The 13,649-nt window shown below is 29.6% G+C and overlaps 2 protein-coding genes across 4 annotated transcripts; both read right to left on the reverse strand.

Moving 5' to 3' along the window:
* Positions 1 to 1,012: 1,012 nt before the first annotated feature.
* LOC131176580 (uncharacterized) lies at positions 1,013 to 4,465 on the reverse strand. Of its 3 annotated transcripts, XM_058141639.1 has the most exons (6): positions 4,012 to 4,465; positions 3,710 to 3,737; positions 2,383 to 2,613; positions 1,900 to 1,963; positions 1,762 to 1,821; positions 1,013 to 1,427 (listed from the first exon to the last, which is right to left on the reverse strand). In XM_058141639.1, exons 1-6 carry the CDS (start codon positions 4,146 to 4,148, stop codon positions 1,372 to 1,374), a joined length of 576 nt encoding a protein of 191 aa, XP_057997622.1. In that variant the 5' UTR covers positions 4,149 to 4,465; the 3' UTR covers positions 1,013 to 1,371. The 3 variants fall into 3 exon arrangements, with proteins under 3 accessions (XP_057997622.1, XP_057997623.1, XP_057997624.1); XM_058141640.1 differs by lacking the exon at positions 1,900 to 1,963; XM_058141641.1 differs by lacking the exons at positions 1,762 to 1,821; positions 1,900 to 1,963.
* Positions 4,466 to 6,996: 2,531 nt separating this feature from the next.
* Positions 6,997 to 10,858, reverse strand: LOC131176579 (MLO-like protein 6). The gene is made up of 15 exons (XM_058141638.1): positions 10,545 to 10,858; positions 10,368 to 10,425; positions 10,108 to 10,262; positions 9,901 to 10,017; positions 9,744 to 9,804; positions 9,481 to 9,569; positions 9,228 to 9,302; positions 9,041 to 9,135; positions 8,895 to 8,944; positions 8,758 to 8,798; positions 8,494 to 8,667; positions 8,353 to 8,388; positions 8,167 to 8,234; positions 8,008 to 8,068; positions 6,997 to 7,845 (listed from the first exon to the last, which is right to left on the reverse strand). The coding sequence occupies exons 1-15, from the start codon at positions 10,665 to 10,667 to the stop codon at positions 7,393 to 7,395; spliced, it is 1,656 nt and encodes a 551-aa protein (XP_057997621.1). The 5' UTR covers positions 10,668 to 10,858; the 3' UTR covers positions 6,997 to 7,392.
* Between the last annotated feature and the right edge of the window lie 2,791 nt (positions 10,859 to 13,649).

The raw sequence follows: 13,649 nt of genomic DNA on the forward strand, positions 1-13,649 counted from the left end.
GGTGACAACCTTAAATTTTTTTTCTAATAATTTTTATATTTATATTTATTTGTAATAGATTATAAATAAATTCTAAGATTTGCTTTTATTAGTAGATCTTGAATTTTTGTTGTATTTTTTATTTAAAGTTTTGCTAATAAAAGCAACTTGGGTAATTTTTATAATTTATTCTTAAATTTTACCTTATATTTAATTTTTATTTTTTAAGAGATAGAAGTGAAATACATAATAAATTTTAGGACAAGATATAAAAATTATCTTGACTAATTCACATGCTATTGTACTTTTCTTTTATTACTATATTTCTAATAAACGAAATATTTTTCATTTCTAAATTAAAAAATAAAAAATAAAAAATCTTGATCTCCGTCTATCTCCTGCTTTGAGGCTTAATATAGTTCTACAATGGTTGAAATCATTTGCTTTTGTAGTTTGTACAAATGGACTTTTTCCTAGAATTGCAGTTTTAGTGCACTTTGATAAAATAGGTCCATTCTAATAGAATTTTTTTAGATAAATTTTAACAATCGTTCCTGAATTTATATAATTATAATATTACAGTCACTTAACTTAAAAAATATAACATAAAACTCTCTCAATTTTTAAATTTTACACAATAAAATTTCTCAAACCTTCAATCATTGATTTTTCAGTGAGATGCTAACCTAGACGATTTTCAGTATAGCTCTTAATTAGCATTTCTCTTTTCTCTCTCAAGTTAATGTATAAATTGAATTTTTCTCCCCTTTATTATATTATATTATAATCCTTATTATAACTTGTATTATAATAATATTGTTCCTTTAGCTTTGCTTTTTTGGACTGGGTTTAAAAATTAAAAATTAAAATTTTAATGTGCTTTTTTTAAAAAAGTATTTAAAAAGAAGCTAAGGTTTAATGATAGTTAATAATTAACTTGCATAATTATTTAAGTACGAAAATAATTAAAATGTTGAATGATTAATGAAACAAATTATTAAGTGTTTTAATCCATCAAGGCATCAAGGCAGGGTAACCAAACAGTTCTGATAATGTTTCTCGAGCCAGGACATCCCATACACAATCACAAATATAAATGCTCTCCACAGTTACAGATGAAGTGAGAAATAGTTTCATTTGATTCTGAAAAATTTACAACTCTTTGCATGATTTCATTTTCCAGTTGAACACAGAAAATGCTAAATCATTTGATCAGAGTGAGGGAAACATATAGATATAGACAAATTATGTGAATGAATCTGTTTCACATGACAAGTTTTCATTTGAGAGAGAAGTACAAATGTACAAACTCATTGGAGACTTCCCTCGAAGCATCAGAAGAAAAGGCCTGGCAGTTAACATTTCAGATGTTATCTGTGATAAGAATTCAGATCAGCTCTCAAATACTTCTCCAGCATAGTACAGTTTGTGGACCATCTTCTTGTAGTCTGCACCAAAAGAACACCCTCTTTCAATTCATAACAACAAGCCACAGTTGAATAGTTCCTTCCAAAGAAAAGTTAATCAGAAAAGCAATATAATCATGTCCGCACAAAACAGCAAAGAAAATTGGCGAGCTATCAATTGCCTTATGGAACATTCATCAGACTCTTCCACATTTTTCTTTTTCTTTCTTTTTTTTTTTTAATTTTTAATTAAAAGAAGCGACCTCATTAAGAAAGAAGAAAAGAGATCCAAAGGCATGAAAAGGATTCCTCTTAAGCAAGAACAAAAAAAAAAAAAAAAACCAAAAGAAGGGCTCCATTGTTATGTCTATCTGACCTTCCTTATGATTCCATAATTTCGCAGCATAGCTGTTGAGAGGACTGTCTGGGTTAGGTTCTGCATGAGAACTAGATGGTCAGATAAAGATACCAACAAAAACTACGCTCAAACATGTAGGAAATATAGGAAAGAGACCTCCCAACAGACTCTGAATGGACAAAAGAATGGTTCTGCAATCGTAAGCTGAAGACCACTTCTCCTGAGAGACATGATGCGATGCTCTTACAAGAAATACATAAATAAAAATTCAAAATTAAAATTCTAAGCAACTAACAAAATATAACCATTCCAGCTATTAAAAGGCAGAACCAGACTTTGACAATCTTGGCCAGGTTTATCTGCTTCATATATGTTACCTTTCACCAAGTCTTAAAACAGTTATAATGAAAAAATTTAGCCAACTGAGGAAAACTTAAGTCCATATGAACTTTTGCATTTCATACTGTAATTATTTGTGACTATCTTTGATTGCAAAGTAAAATTTTAGGTCAACCTCTTTCCAAGGAGTGCAAGTGATCTATGTCAGCCCAATAGACAACTGAATAGTTGTCTCATTTTATCCTCAAAGCCATAAGCACAAAGCTTAGGGAAAAATACTACTATCATGTTGATTGATACCTGGAGTATGTCTAGGCATATATTGCCATACTGATCGACGTTTGGGTGAAAGCAATTTGTCTCAAATTTGACTTGTGGTGGTTTAAAGGGGTAGTCCAGAGGAAAACGCAAAGAAAGTTTATATGACAAACCCTCATACACAGTTCCCTTTCCACCCTCAATTGTGCCAATCCATGTGAAAATGCACTCGCCTTCAGGAAATGCTGACACACCAAGATCTCCTCCACTCATCTGCACAAACAAGACCGTTTAATGTTCATGAAAGCATCTATTCTTGCAGGCCAAATCTTTGGAAAAGGACAGAAGAAATTCACATAACATTTAGCCCACCAGAATTGCCCAAAAATTTCACCAAAACGTATGCATTGCATAGGAAATTTTGCCTAAAAATTTCCACAAGACATTTGACATACCAAGAATATTATATAAGCCATCCAAATAATGCAGCTTAACAAGAAATTTCTTGGATAAGCCCATGCCATCAATATTAACTTGGCAATAAATAAAATTAGTGTTAAGTTCCAGAAATTATATATTAGGAATAACCACTGCAAAGATTATGTCTATCTGAAATATAAGCTGATCACAATGTTTACAAGACGACATTGAACTCGTGCTGTTTGCTATATTACATAGAACCTCAAGTTGATATTACAAACTTAGCTGTGAGACTATGATTTCATTCATAGAAATTAGTTAAGCAAGGTTGCCTTTTCCTTCCTCCAATAGGTGTCTAGTTTTTTCTACCCAAGAATTATATATATATATATATATATATATATATATATATAACCGCTAGATAGACACTTAAGAGTGATCACTTTCCACAGTAGCCTTTTCCTGTACAACAGACAGATGTGTCAAAGATTCCATGTTATAGTATAAGTAGGTTTCTACAAAAGAGAGGCATGACAATGGAAAGAAATTAGCGAGTCCTCAAAATTTTTGTGCAAAAAAAAAGGTTTATGTTTTTAAACACTACTGGCAACATAAGCAATAAGTTCAGTTAAAATCGTTTTGAAAAAAGAGGTCTGTAAAAATCACATATATAGGAGCAAGGAAATCTACGAAAGCCTATAACATTTGCACTTCCAGATATAGAATGTGTCTAAATCAAGAATGCCCCTATAGGATTTCTTGTTTCTCCATGCTAATTGAATCAAAAAAGTCTACAGTGATGATCCCAGTAGAATATGCAAATCAAGAAATCACACAAGAATTCATTAATGTACAAAAGAAAATTAAAAAAATATTATGTTTAAAAGAAGAAGAAGAAGAAGAAGAAAAGGAATTGAGAAAGACAAATGTAAAAAGGATTTTGGCATACCATGAGAGACATCAATTCCTTCTGTAACCTGAAAATTAAAGCAGAAAACATGAAAATCATATCATTAATTGACTACCCAACAGGACAAAAACAAAAAGAGAAAAGCTCAGCCCATGAACAGCATATATCATTATCATATCAAGATTCCCTTTTTCTTTTTATTGGTATCATTCTTTACTTTGTCCTTTACACAATTTTCTTGGCAATCAAACACGTTGTTCAAGAAAAAGAATTAAAGCAAAACAGAAAAAAAAAATTCACCAGCCCACTAGGACTAAGCAAGAATAATTGAAGAAAACAACCTTTGACAAACGGAGGAAGTATCAACCGGGTTAGGAGGAGCAGCGGGCTGCTTCGATGGAGTAGCAGGCGCATAGCGGTGATATTGATACTGATGCTGAGACGAGTTATCGACCGTGGGATTTGGCCTCATCTCCATGATTACAAAATCAAGAACTAATCTACCCTACTGATCCAAATCAACGACCAATACGCGAGCGATCAATCAATCAATGAATTTTTTTTGTTGTTGTTGAATGATTCACTGCACGGGTATAGAATCAGGAATAGACGAATTATGGGGAGATAATTTTTCCTCTCTGTTTCAGGTGGTGGCGATTCTGGTGGCTGTGGTAGTCGCGGCAGTCACTCCGGTGATTGTCTTGATGAGTCCGTGGAGAAGGAAAATGAAGAGAGAGAGAGAGTATAATACAGAGAGCCACTAGACGTGCTCTGTTAAAGGAGAAGCCTACATCTATTTTCATCTACAGAGCTCCCAACCACCCTTTTAAACTTTCAATTTTTTTAAAATTTTTTTTTAATTTATCCTTTTTTTACAATATATTTTTTTATTATTTTTTTATTTTATTTTAATAAATAATGATAATATTTTAAAATTAAATATATTTTTATTGAATATTTTCAAAAAAATATTATTATTGTTAAACAAAACTTTATTATATGCTTCGTTTCAAGACTCCATTTATTTAATTCGCTTTTTTTTTTGCTTTTTTATTAAAATATATTTATATAAATTTAATAAATATATTAATTAAAAAAATTATAGTAAAGAATTCAATTTTTTATATAAAAATAAGTAAAAAAGTTTTAGCAATAATTGATGAAAGATAATGTTGTTCAACTGAATAAAAGTTAATTTATCTATAAAAATTATTAAAAAATATAAGTTAATACCTTTTTATAAAAAATTATTCAATAAAATCGATATATATTTTTAATATAACTATTAATTAATGGTAAATTTAATTATGATCAATAATGATAATTAAATCATTAAGCATAATAATATTTATACGGTATCGAGATACAATAAATTATTATAATTAAATAAATATTAAAGTGTTGCCCTTTCTATAACGATTCTATTAAATAAAAATTCTTTTTTATGCCTTCCATTTTCTTACTATTTTCCTATTGCTCCTTCTTTCATTGCCTCTTTATTTGAAAAATAAAATTTTATAAATATTAAATTTAATTAATTTTTTATTAATTTTCATATTTAAAATAAAAAAAAAAATTTTAATTTAAAAAACTATTTTAATAAAATAGAAATAAATATAATAATGTGATGATTTAATTAATTTATTTTCTTGCTTTTTTATTTGAAATTATGAATTTAAAATTCAATCGATTAAAAAAATAAATCCTAAATTAGTGTATATAAATCAAGATTAAATTTATTTTTTAAGTGATTTTAATAGCACATTATTTCATATTAGTATATTGTATTAATTTTTTTTAATTTCCTATATATTTTAAATATATAAAACAATAAAATAAAGAGTTGAAGAATGAAATCTCTTCTACATTAAAAAAAAAATCAATAATTCAAAAGATGGAAAAGCATTTTCAGCAAATGATATTCATTATCTTATGGAAAGAGAGAACAAGGGAATCTCAAATGGAAACCACATAAGAAGAAATATATGCATCATTCAAACATCATTGTAGTTAAACTTAGATTATCATTTTCCAATGCTAATAACCCATCTCACTTATTGCTTTTTGTTTTCTATGGTAAAAGGTTTATTTTGACTTTTAAAATATTAATTAATAGTTATATAAGTCTTTACTGTATTTATTGTTAAAATAAATTTTTTAAATTTAAAAAAAATAAATAAATTTTTTAAATTTTAAAAATAAATCAAATAAACCATTTTACTATTTTTGGGACAAATGAACTTTTAATCAATAGTCAGCAATCTTGTATATTTAATTTGTAATATTTTTATAAGTATCTACTATATCATAGTGCATATTAATAAGTTATTTTTTTTGCTAAATGATTCAAAAAAAACTTCTCCATAATTTATTTGATCTATTTCTAAAATTTTAAGGAAAATTTATTAATTAGTTCTTATATTTTAATAAAACTAACTACTTAATCCATGTATTTTAAAAATTACACTATTTAATCTATGTGTTTTGCTTTTGTTAAATTATTTTCTCTCTCTGTAAAATTTTTCATTATTCATGCAATTCAAACTACTATTTAGTCCATCTATTTTAAGAAAATTAATTAGTTGATGCCTATATTCTGAAAAATATTCTATTTAATTTATCTATTTTAGTAAAACTAATTAGGTGGTCCATATATTTTGAAAGGTATAATATTTTAAAAAATATATTATTAGATAAAAATTTTATTATGTGGAGACTAAATATGAATTTACATTTTTTAAAAATTTTTAATTCTTTGGACATTATTTTTGTATTTTCTCTACTGAGAAATAATTTTTCTTTATTGCTTAGAAATTTAAGGAAACTAATTAATTTTTTTGATGCAGACAACTTTTATTGTTTTTATCAATAAATGAAAATAAAAAAAGAATGAGGGCAGATGGGTGTAAGCGTAGAAAATAAGAAACATGGAGAGAGAGGAATAAAAGAAGATAAGACAAAAATAAGTGGAAGAGAATTATGGTAGTTTATGTATAAAAAATAATTATGAGACTAAATAGTTAAAAAAGTCAAATTATAAATACTAACTAATGTGTTTTTCTAAAATATAGAGACTAATTAATTATTTTCACTCAATTAAAAGGACTAAATCGTAATTTGACCATGTATTAACTAACGGAAAAATTAACGAAGGACTAAACAGTTAACAAAAATAAAATACAAGAACTAAATAATATATTTTTCAAAATATAAGAACAAAATAGTTAATTTCATTAAAATATATGAAGTTATTTTAAGAACTTACATAACTATTTGATATAGCCAGTCTTTTGCTTTTCTTTTTTCAGAATATTGCTTCTTGACAATAACACAAGTCCAGATATATTGAATCCTAAAAAAGCATACATAAGCATAAAGCTGTGAACTTCCTATTCTTGAAAGAATTTTATTTAAAAAAAAAAATTAAAAGAAGTGCTTACAGTACAATAAATACAACATACTGCCTAAAAAAAAAAAAGCTAAAAAAAAAAAAATCCCAGTATCAGCAATCCCATGCTGTGATCTATCTCAGGTAGGTTTAATCAGTTGCTTGGCAGTAACCAACCTCCCTGTAAACAGAAAAAGAAAGAAATAACAACCATCCAAGCCTTTGCTGCTTAGCCGTGAGCAGGCAGGCTCTTATGTATTCTCATGTACAAGAAATGTACACATGGAATTAACAAGATTTAGCCTGTGAAAAAATCTTATTTCCACGTGCTTTATCAATTCCTGAATGTGAACTCTCGCAAGCTGACACCAATTTCATGTTGGGTACGAATGGAACCTGGTGCTGGAGGCAATTGCATTGTTGAGTTTGAGTTTGGCTCTTCAATTTCTATGTTATGATCCCTAACATCAGGATTTTCAATGTGTTCAGGCTCATCAGCCTCCTGGTTGTGTACAGAATTTGCTGCTTCAGGGTCCCAATTATCTATGTCGTGGTTATAGTTTCTTGGAGAAGCCTGCAAGCTGTCAGGAGCAGTGCTGCTACGGTAGTTATGCAAGAGATGGACAGGCGACATGCGATGTGTGGGAGTTGCTGGTCTGCTTGACATTGGTGTTTGAGACTCAGAATGTTTGCTGTGTTTAGCATGTTTTTTGGCAGCATGGTGCCAGCTCTTGAGTGCTGCTGCTACTCGGTCATTAAAGACTGTTGGTCTCATGCTAGATCCCATCTGTAAGATCATAGACGATAGTAGAAACCCGTTAGAAGGCCTAAAGGTTATGAAAACGTAACAAGGTCTATAAGCAGGCAATGTAGATTGACAGACAAGAATGTCATTGGCAATTGGTGCAAAAATCAACTATCATTCTCTATTTAAGGCTATTTTTCCCACCTGTGTCACTAGAGCATACAGAGGCAGTGTCACATAACTGCATACAACCTGTATGATGATCCTGAAATGTTCCAATTTGGCATTGTGTCAGGAATGCTCAAACCTATGAAATCAATCTGAAGAAGGGAAAGAACTAGATGTTATGGCAATAAAACTCACCCCATTGTAAGTTTGATTACAATATCTTCAGTGCGATCATGGTAGCAAGAGTCAGGTCCAATTTTCCACTGAAAGAAGAGGCAAAATATAACAAGTCAGGATAAAATAGTTTAGCAAATAAGTAGCTGAACTTGTAATACATGATTGACAGGAAGCAATGATTCTTCTAAAATGTTTGATGCTTACCATGCTCCAGGCGAAGAAAGCCAGCTGAAATGCATTCTGCAATGCAGAAGTTGAAAATGGGGGAAAGATTATAAGCGTAAGCATAAAGAGGCCTAATGTTACTATGGAAATGTTTGAACATAGGAAGTAGTTTGCAGGTACCTGAAAGAGAACTAAGTGAATGAGGAAGAGGATGAAGCGTGGACGTCCAAACCAGAAGAGGTCATCGCCTGGTTGAACCACAGGAGCACCCTTAACTACATCTCCTCTCTCTTGAATCCTTAGTGCCATTTGAGTTATGATCACTTGGAGCTTAGCCCCCACCACCAGAATTATCTGCAAAATTCCCAAGTCAGAGTTTGAGTTCCTGATGCTTACTGACTAGAACCAGCATGAAACAAACATTAGGTATAGTTATGTGCTTACAACTAAGGGGACAAATGGTAACCATAGATAAGCATACCAGCCTGCCAACCAAAAAAGAAAAGCTCTTCTTAGTTCTTGAATCATATAATATTCTCACCATTTATCATCTGGGAATTTTGCAGGAAACTAGTGCTTACCATGTGTGCTGGTCAGCAGCATCAAGCATGCAATAAACCATATAACTGGACTGCATAAAATGCAAAGTAAGGTTTAGGATTCTGAAAGAATCAATCAACCAAAGTAATGTATGCCTTTTAAATGCTTAAGATTTACAAGCACTAACCTGATCCCTACCACAACTTTAAAGTCATCTTCAAGTGATCTGTTGATGTATTTTTGGAAATCAAATCTTGTTTCACTTCCAGGGGCCAAATGTGCCTGAAACAACATAACAGAACATTACAACTCCAATTATCAATGAGAATTAGATATTCCTACTCAGAGAGAAACTGTATACATGTTTAACTCACCATGATAAATCCATGTCTCAGTGTCAGGTAATCTGTTTTGGTGACTGATCCAAAGAATTGTCTAAAGAAACAAACCTGATATTCAGATAAAAAGGGAAAAAAAAAGTCAACTATATATAAACACTATTTCCCTGAATGTTAAGGGTAGAATTATGCAGAATGTTTCTGTAATACTATTCTCATGAACTACAAGGTAATTCCTTCTCATCTAAAAAAATAATAATAATAATAAAAATCATGTTCCGCTACTTACAATCCAAAGGAAAACTGTTGACCGACTCCATAACGTCATATGTCTTCGTCCAAATGATGTATCCCTTGCAAACCTAAACCTCTCTGGATCTGCAACACAAAATTCCTTAAATAATTATGTAAAGATGTCTAAGATTTCTAATTATTGAAATGGTTGATGTTATACAATGGAATTGTGCAATATAATAGGATAATGGAGTCCCCAGATGCTGAGATGGGACACTACAACGCCCACATGTTTATAGCTTTGAAGAAAGGACCTACCATTATGGTATTGATACTCAATTGTCTTTGTCTCTTTCTCCCATGCCTTCCACTTTCTCATCTGCAATCCAAATATTTAAGCATTATTAGAGATGGGAATTCATCAGCAGACAAAGAAGCAAGCAATTATTAACTAAAGCTACTAGTATTTCGGTACCTTGGTTCTGCCCAAAATATAGGTAAGTATGCAGTACAGCACATGAACAACTGCTAGTACAAAGATGAAATAGTGGAGCTGGTCAATTCCATATGCTGATACAAAGGCAGCTTTACCCTGAAGTATATGCAAAACCAGTGTTAGAGAATATGCAGCTCAAATACCTTCCTGCAACAACTAATTTCTGAGTTCTGATCATATTCTTACCCTTTCTGCACATTTATCTGTTACTGTCTTGCTCTCTTCCTGTTTCTTGTTGCAAGGATGCCAGGTGGATGCAACACTCTCTGAAATGCAAATATTGGAGATAGGACTTTGTAGAGCAGTTAGAAGCAAAGATATAAATCCCATAAGCATCAGCTCTGAAAAACATGAAATTAAAATAAAGGGTCAGCCCTGGATGAATATAAATTAATATGACTTCAAAATTGGCAAAGATCTAAATTGACTAAAATAAAATGGGTCACCAGCTTTAATCTTTTCAAGAGCTTCCACAAGAGCTGGCTTATGTATTTTCTTAAACCACTGTAAAAGAAAACAAGAAGATTAGTCTTCAGTTGCAGAAATACATTATTCTTAGTCTTCAGGCAATAACCAAAACATCTACCTACTAATGAAGATTGAAATGTAATCTAATCACATACCTTTTCTATCAAATGAATCACATGCTCAATGAAGATTGAAATAACAATCATCACAAGGCACACCACAGCAACAGCCCACGTAGGCGTCTCCTCAAGAGAACGTTCTTTACTGGTATCAGACATGGTAGTAAAGCTTCTTCTTGATGCAAGACTCTCCAAGAAATCACCAAGAAATGTTCAAAAGGACCAAATGCAGAAGATTCTAAAGAAATAAAACACTATTGGCAAATTCACCACTTATGCAAAGTTCTCTTACGCCCTCTGCAAATGTTTGTGCAGATATGCAAGAGAGATAGAGGGAGTTGTCTTTATAGAAAAGTCTACATATATATACATACATATATATATATATATATATAAGAAATGTAGAAGAAGCAACTGCAGAACAAAGGCATTGACTTTTTCAGAGAGAGGAAAGAAAGAGAAGAGAGAGAGAGAGAGAGCATAAACGTGTCTCAACTAGACTCTAACCAAGTTTGAACAAGGAAAATAGAGAAAAAAACAAGAACATGAACAAAAACCATAACACAGAGAAATGATTCTTAAAAAAACAAAAAGAGAGAAGAAAATTCCTAGCTTAATTGGAGGAGAATTACTATTAAATCAAGAAATTAGCAAGGTTAGTTAATTCTGTAACGAAATTTAAGACTACAGACGTAGACTTGATATGGAAAGTGAAGTTTCTGTTTGAAATGGTGGTTTTAATATGCAAGATTTGTATTTATCATTTTTGCTTGACCGGCATGTCAGTCTTTTTAGCCCTTTCTCGGAAGATTCAATCTTCTTGGACTAAAAGATGATCACTGTCAATGGAAAATTATTTGTTAATGGACCCTGCATACGTTATATATGACATGAAACCCGTCTCAGAGAAATATAAAGACTACTGGATAGGAAAGATCTAACGTTTTCGCTAGTCGGCAATTATGCTTATTCTAATTTTAGATTATATTTTCGGACTTTTAAAATTGAGAATAATTATGGTCAAAATCTCAAAATTAATTTGAGCAATTTCAAAATTTGTCCACCTATAACAGTTGTGATTAACAAAAATGAATTTTAAGATTGTGAAGTTTGGATACAATTGCTTTTAATTTTAAAGTTTGAGATGTGCAGTCTAAAATTAGAATATTTGAATATAATTATTAATTAGGTAAAATATTTGGCTTTTTCTATCCAATTGAACGTTCTTATGCAAGAAAAAGGTCCCTTTTGATTTTTATTTGAAAGATTAACATTTTTTTAATCATCATTAGAAATTTTCTCTTTAGCCAATTATTTATAATTAATCAGAACAAGAACTTGTAGTTCTCATTAAAAAAAAATTAATTTTATTAGATTGAACATATGGAAATTAACCTTTTAACAATATAATTAATGATAATTTAGAGCTTATTTTAGGATTAGTATAGTAAATATTAATGTTGAATAGGAATAAATGTCATCACTACTGGTCAACCATTTGTGCTACAAACGTTGTTTTCTGCCCAATTAAGATTTATTTTATACTATATAATTTGTTCTTCATTATAATTATAATACTAATAAAATAAACTTATTGACAAAGTCATTAACAAGTAACAAAATTATAAGACAGAGTCTCAAAGAAATTACGCATCTCTTTTCGAAGCATTACAATACATTTAGCTAGACAACATGTTGTATGGATTTATGTTCTTGTCGTTAAGGTTATTAGTCTTAAAATGTCAACATTGCTTCCTGGGTATTTGGAGTTTTGCAACTATAATTTACTTGGTTGTCAAAGACAAGGAAGTAGGTATTGGATTTGGACATTAAGAATGTCCTTACTTGATCATTTTCAATTAGAATGTGTGGTTGAGAAAGAAGGGACTAGTCCTCAACTACAGGAATAATTAAGCAAATGATAGAATTTTGGAGAGGAGTAAGTATTTCCTACATTAGGTATATAAACTCGGCCAATTAATAAATGATATATTAATTAAAATTACGACTAGTCTAACAAATAAATATATATTGACTCGTAATTTTTTATTAGTCAATGCATGAACATCTCGACATAAATAAGAGTTATATTTTAGATAGATATTACATGCAGGATAGGGGACCATTCCATGATAGTTTGCATAATGGTTGATGCGGTACAAAGTCAAAGAAAATAAATATTTACTTGGAAATGAGACACATTTGTATAGTCTTATGCATTAGAAATATCATATTTCTTGCATCGTGTTAATTGATTTAAAATTATATATTTTTTATATATAAATAAATATTTAAATTTAATTTATAAATATTATATTTATTAATTCAATTTTATTTAATATTAATTTATAAAAAATGATTAATAAAAATGATTAAGTCGATCTATGCATGTGCCCATCGGAGAAGGGAAACCCCATAACAAGTCTTTCATTTTGGAGCCGCGGAAAGTATTGTGTACTTTCTTTTGCTTTGCACGTAAAGAACGAGAAATAAAAAGATTCAAGCGGATGTATCAACTCACCAGGTCAACTATTCCTAAATTAAATTTATTATAAATAAGGTTCTATTTATTTTATAAAAAATATTTTTTTAAGAAAATTTATATTTTGTAATATTTTAAACACTCAGTAAATAAATCAATACAAATTAATTTTCTTATTAAATGAAAATTTTAATTATTTAAAAAATTATTTTTTAAACTTTGGCAATTCTATTAAAATATAAAAATATTTGTGTTTACACAAAAAAGTAATTTTTTATAAAATTAAATTAATTAATTAAAGGCACCAGATAAATTAATAGATAAATGTTAATGGAGATAAATATCAAGAATGAGTTAGCAATCGGATAGATTTTGCAAATATATATATATATATATATATATATATATATATATATATATATATATATATATAGAAAGTTAAGGGCATTTTAATTAGTTTTACTATAATTAATAGTCAATCAGATGAAAATTTTAACAGAGAGATTAAATTATGGATTTTGTAAAATTTCAATAACTAATTTACTCAATTTTGAAACTATAGTGACTAAATTATATGTTTTATCAAACTCCAATTTACTCTAAAAATAATCATTTAATTAGTTTTTTAACAAAATTTGTATATGAAAATTGAATAAAAT

This window comes from Hevea brasiliensis, unplaced genomic scaffold (assembly GCF_030052815.1).
Source record: "Hevea brasiliensis isolate MT/VB/25A 57/8 unplaced genomic scaffold, ASM3005281v1 Scaf174, whole genome shotgun sequence".
In the NCBI taxonomy this organism is placed as follows: Eukaryota; Viridiplantae; Streptophyta; class Magnoliopsida; order Malpighiales; family Euphorbiaceae; genus Hevea; species Hevea brasiliensis.

Coding starts and splice junctions, on each gene's coding strand:
- LOC131176580 (XM_058141639.1), bottom strand. CDS start 4,148: ATGGAGATGAGGCCAAATCCCACGGTCGATAACTCGTCTCAGCATCAG. Junction 1,822..1,899: donor CATTCAGAGTCTGTTGGGAG/GTCTCTTTCCTA, acceptor GTTCTCATGCAG/AACCTAACCCAGACAGTCCT. Junction 1,428..1,761: donor ATTATGGAATCATAAGGAAG/GTCAGATAGACA, acceptor CTTTTGGTGCAG/ACTACAAGAAGATGGTCCAC.
- LOC131176579 (XM_058141638.1), bottom strand. CDS start 10,667: ATGTCTGATACCAGTAAAGAACGTTCTCTTGAGGAGACGCCTACGTGG. Junction 8,069..8,166: donor GTAATCAAACTTACAATGGG/GTGAGTTTTATT, acceptor GGAACATTTCAG/GATCATCATACAGGTTGTAT. Junction 7,846..8,007: donor TGTATGCTCTAGTGACACAG/GTGGGAAAAATA, acceptor ATGATCTTACAG/ATGGGATCTAGCATGAGACC.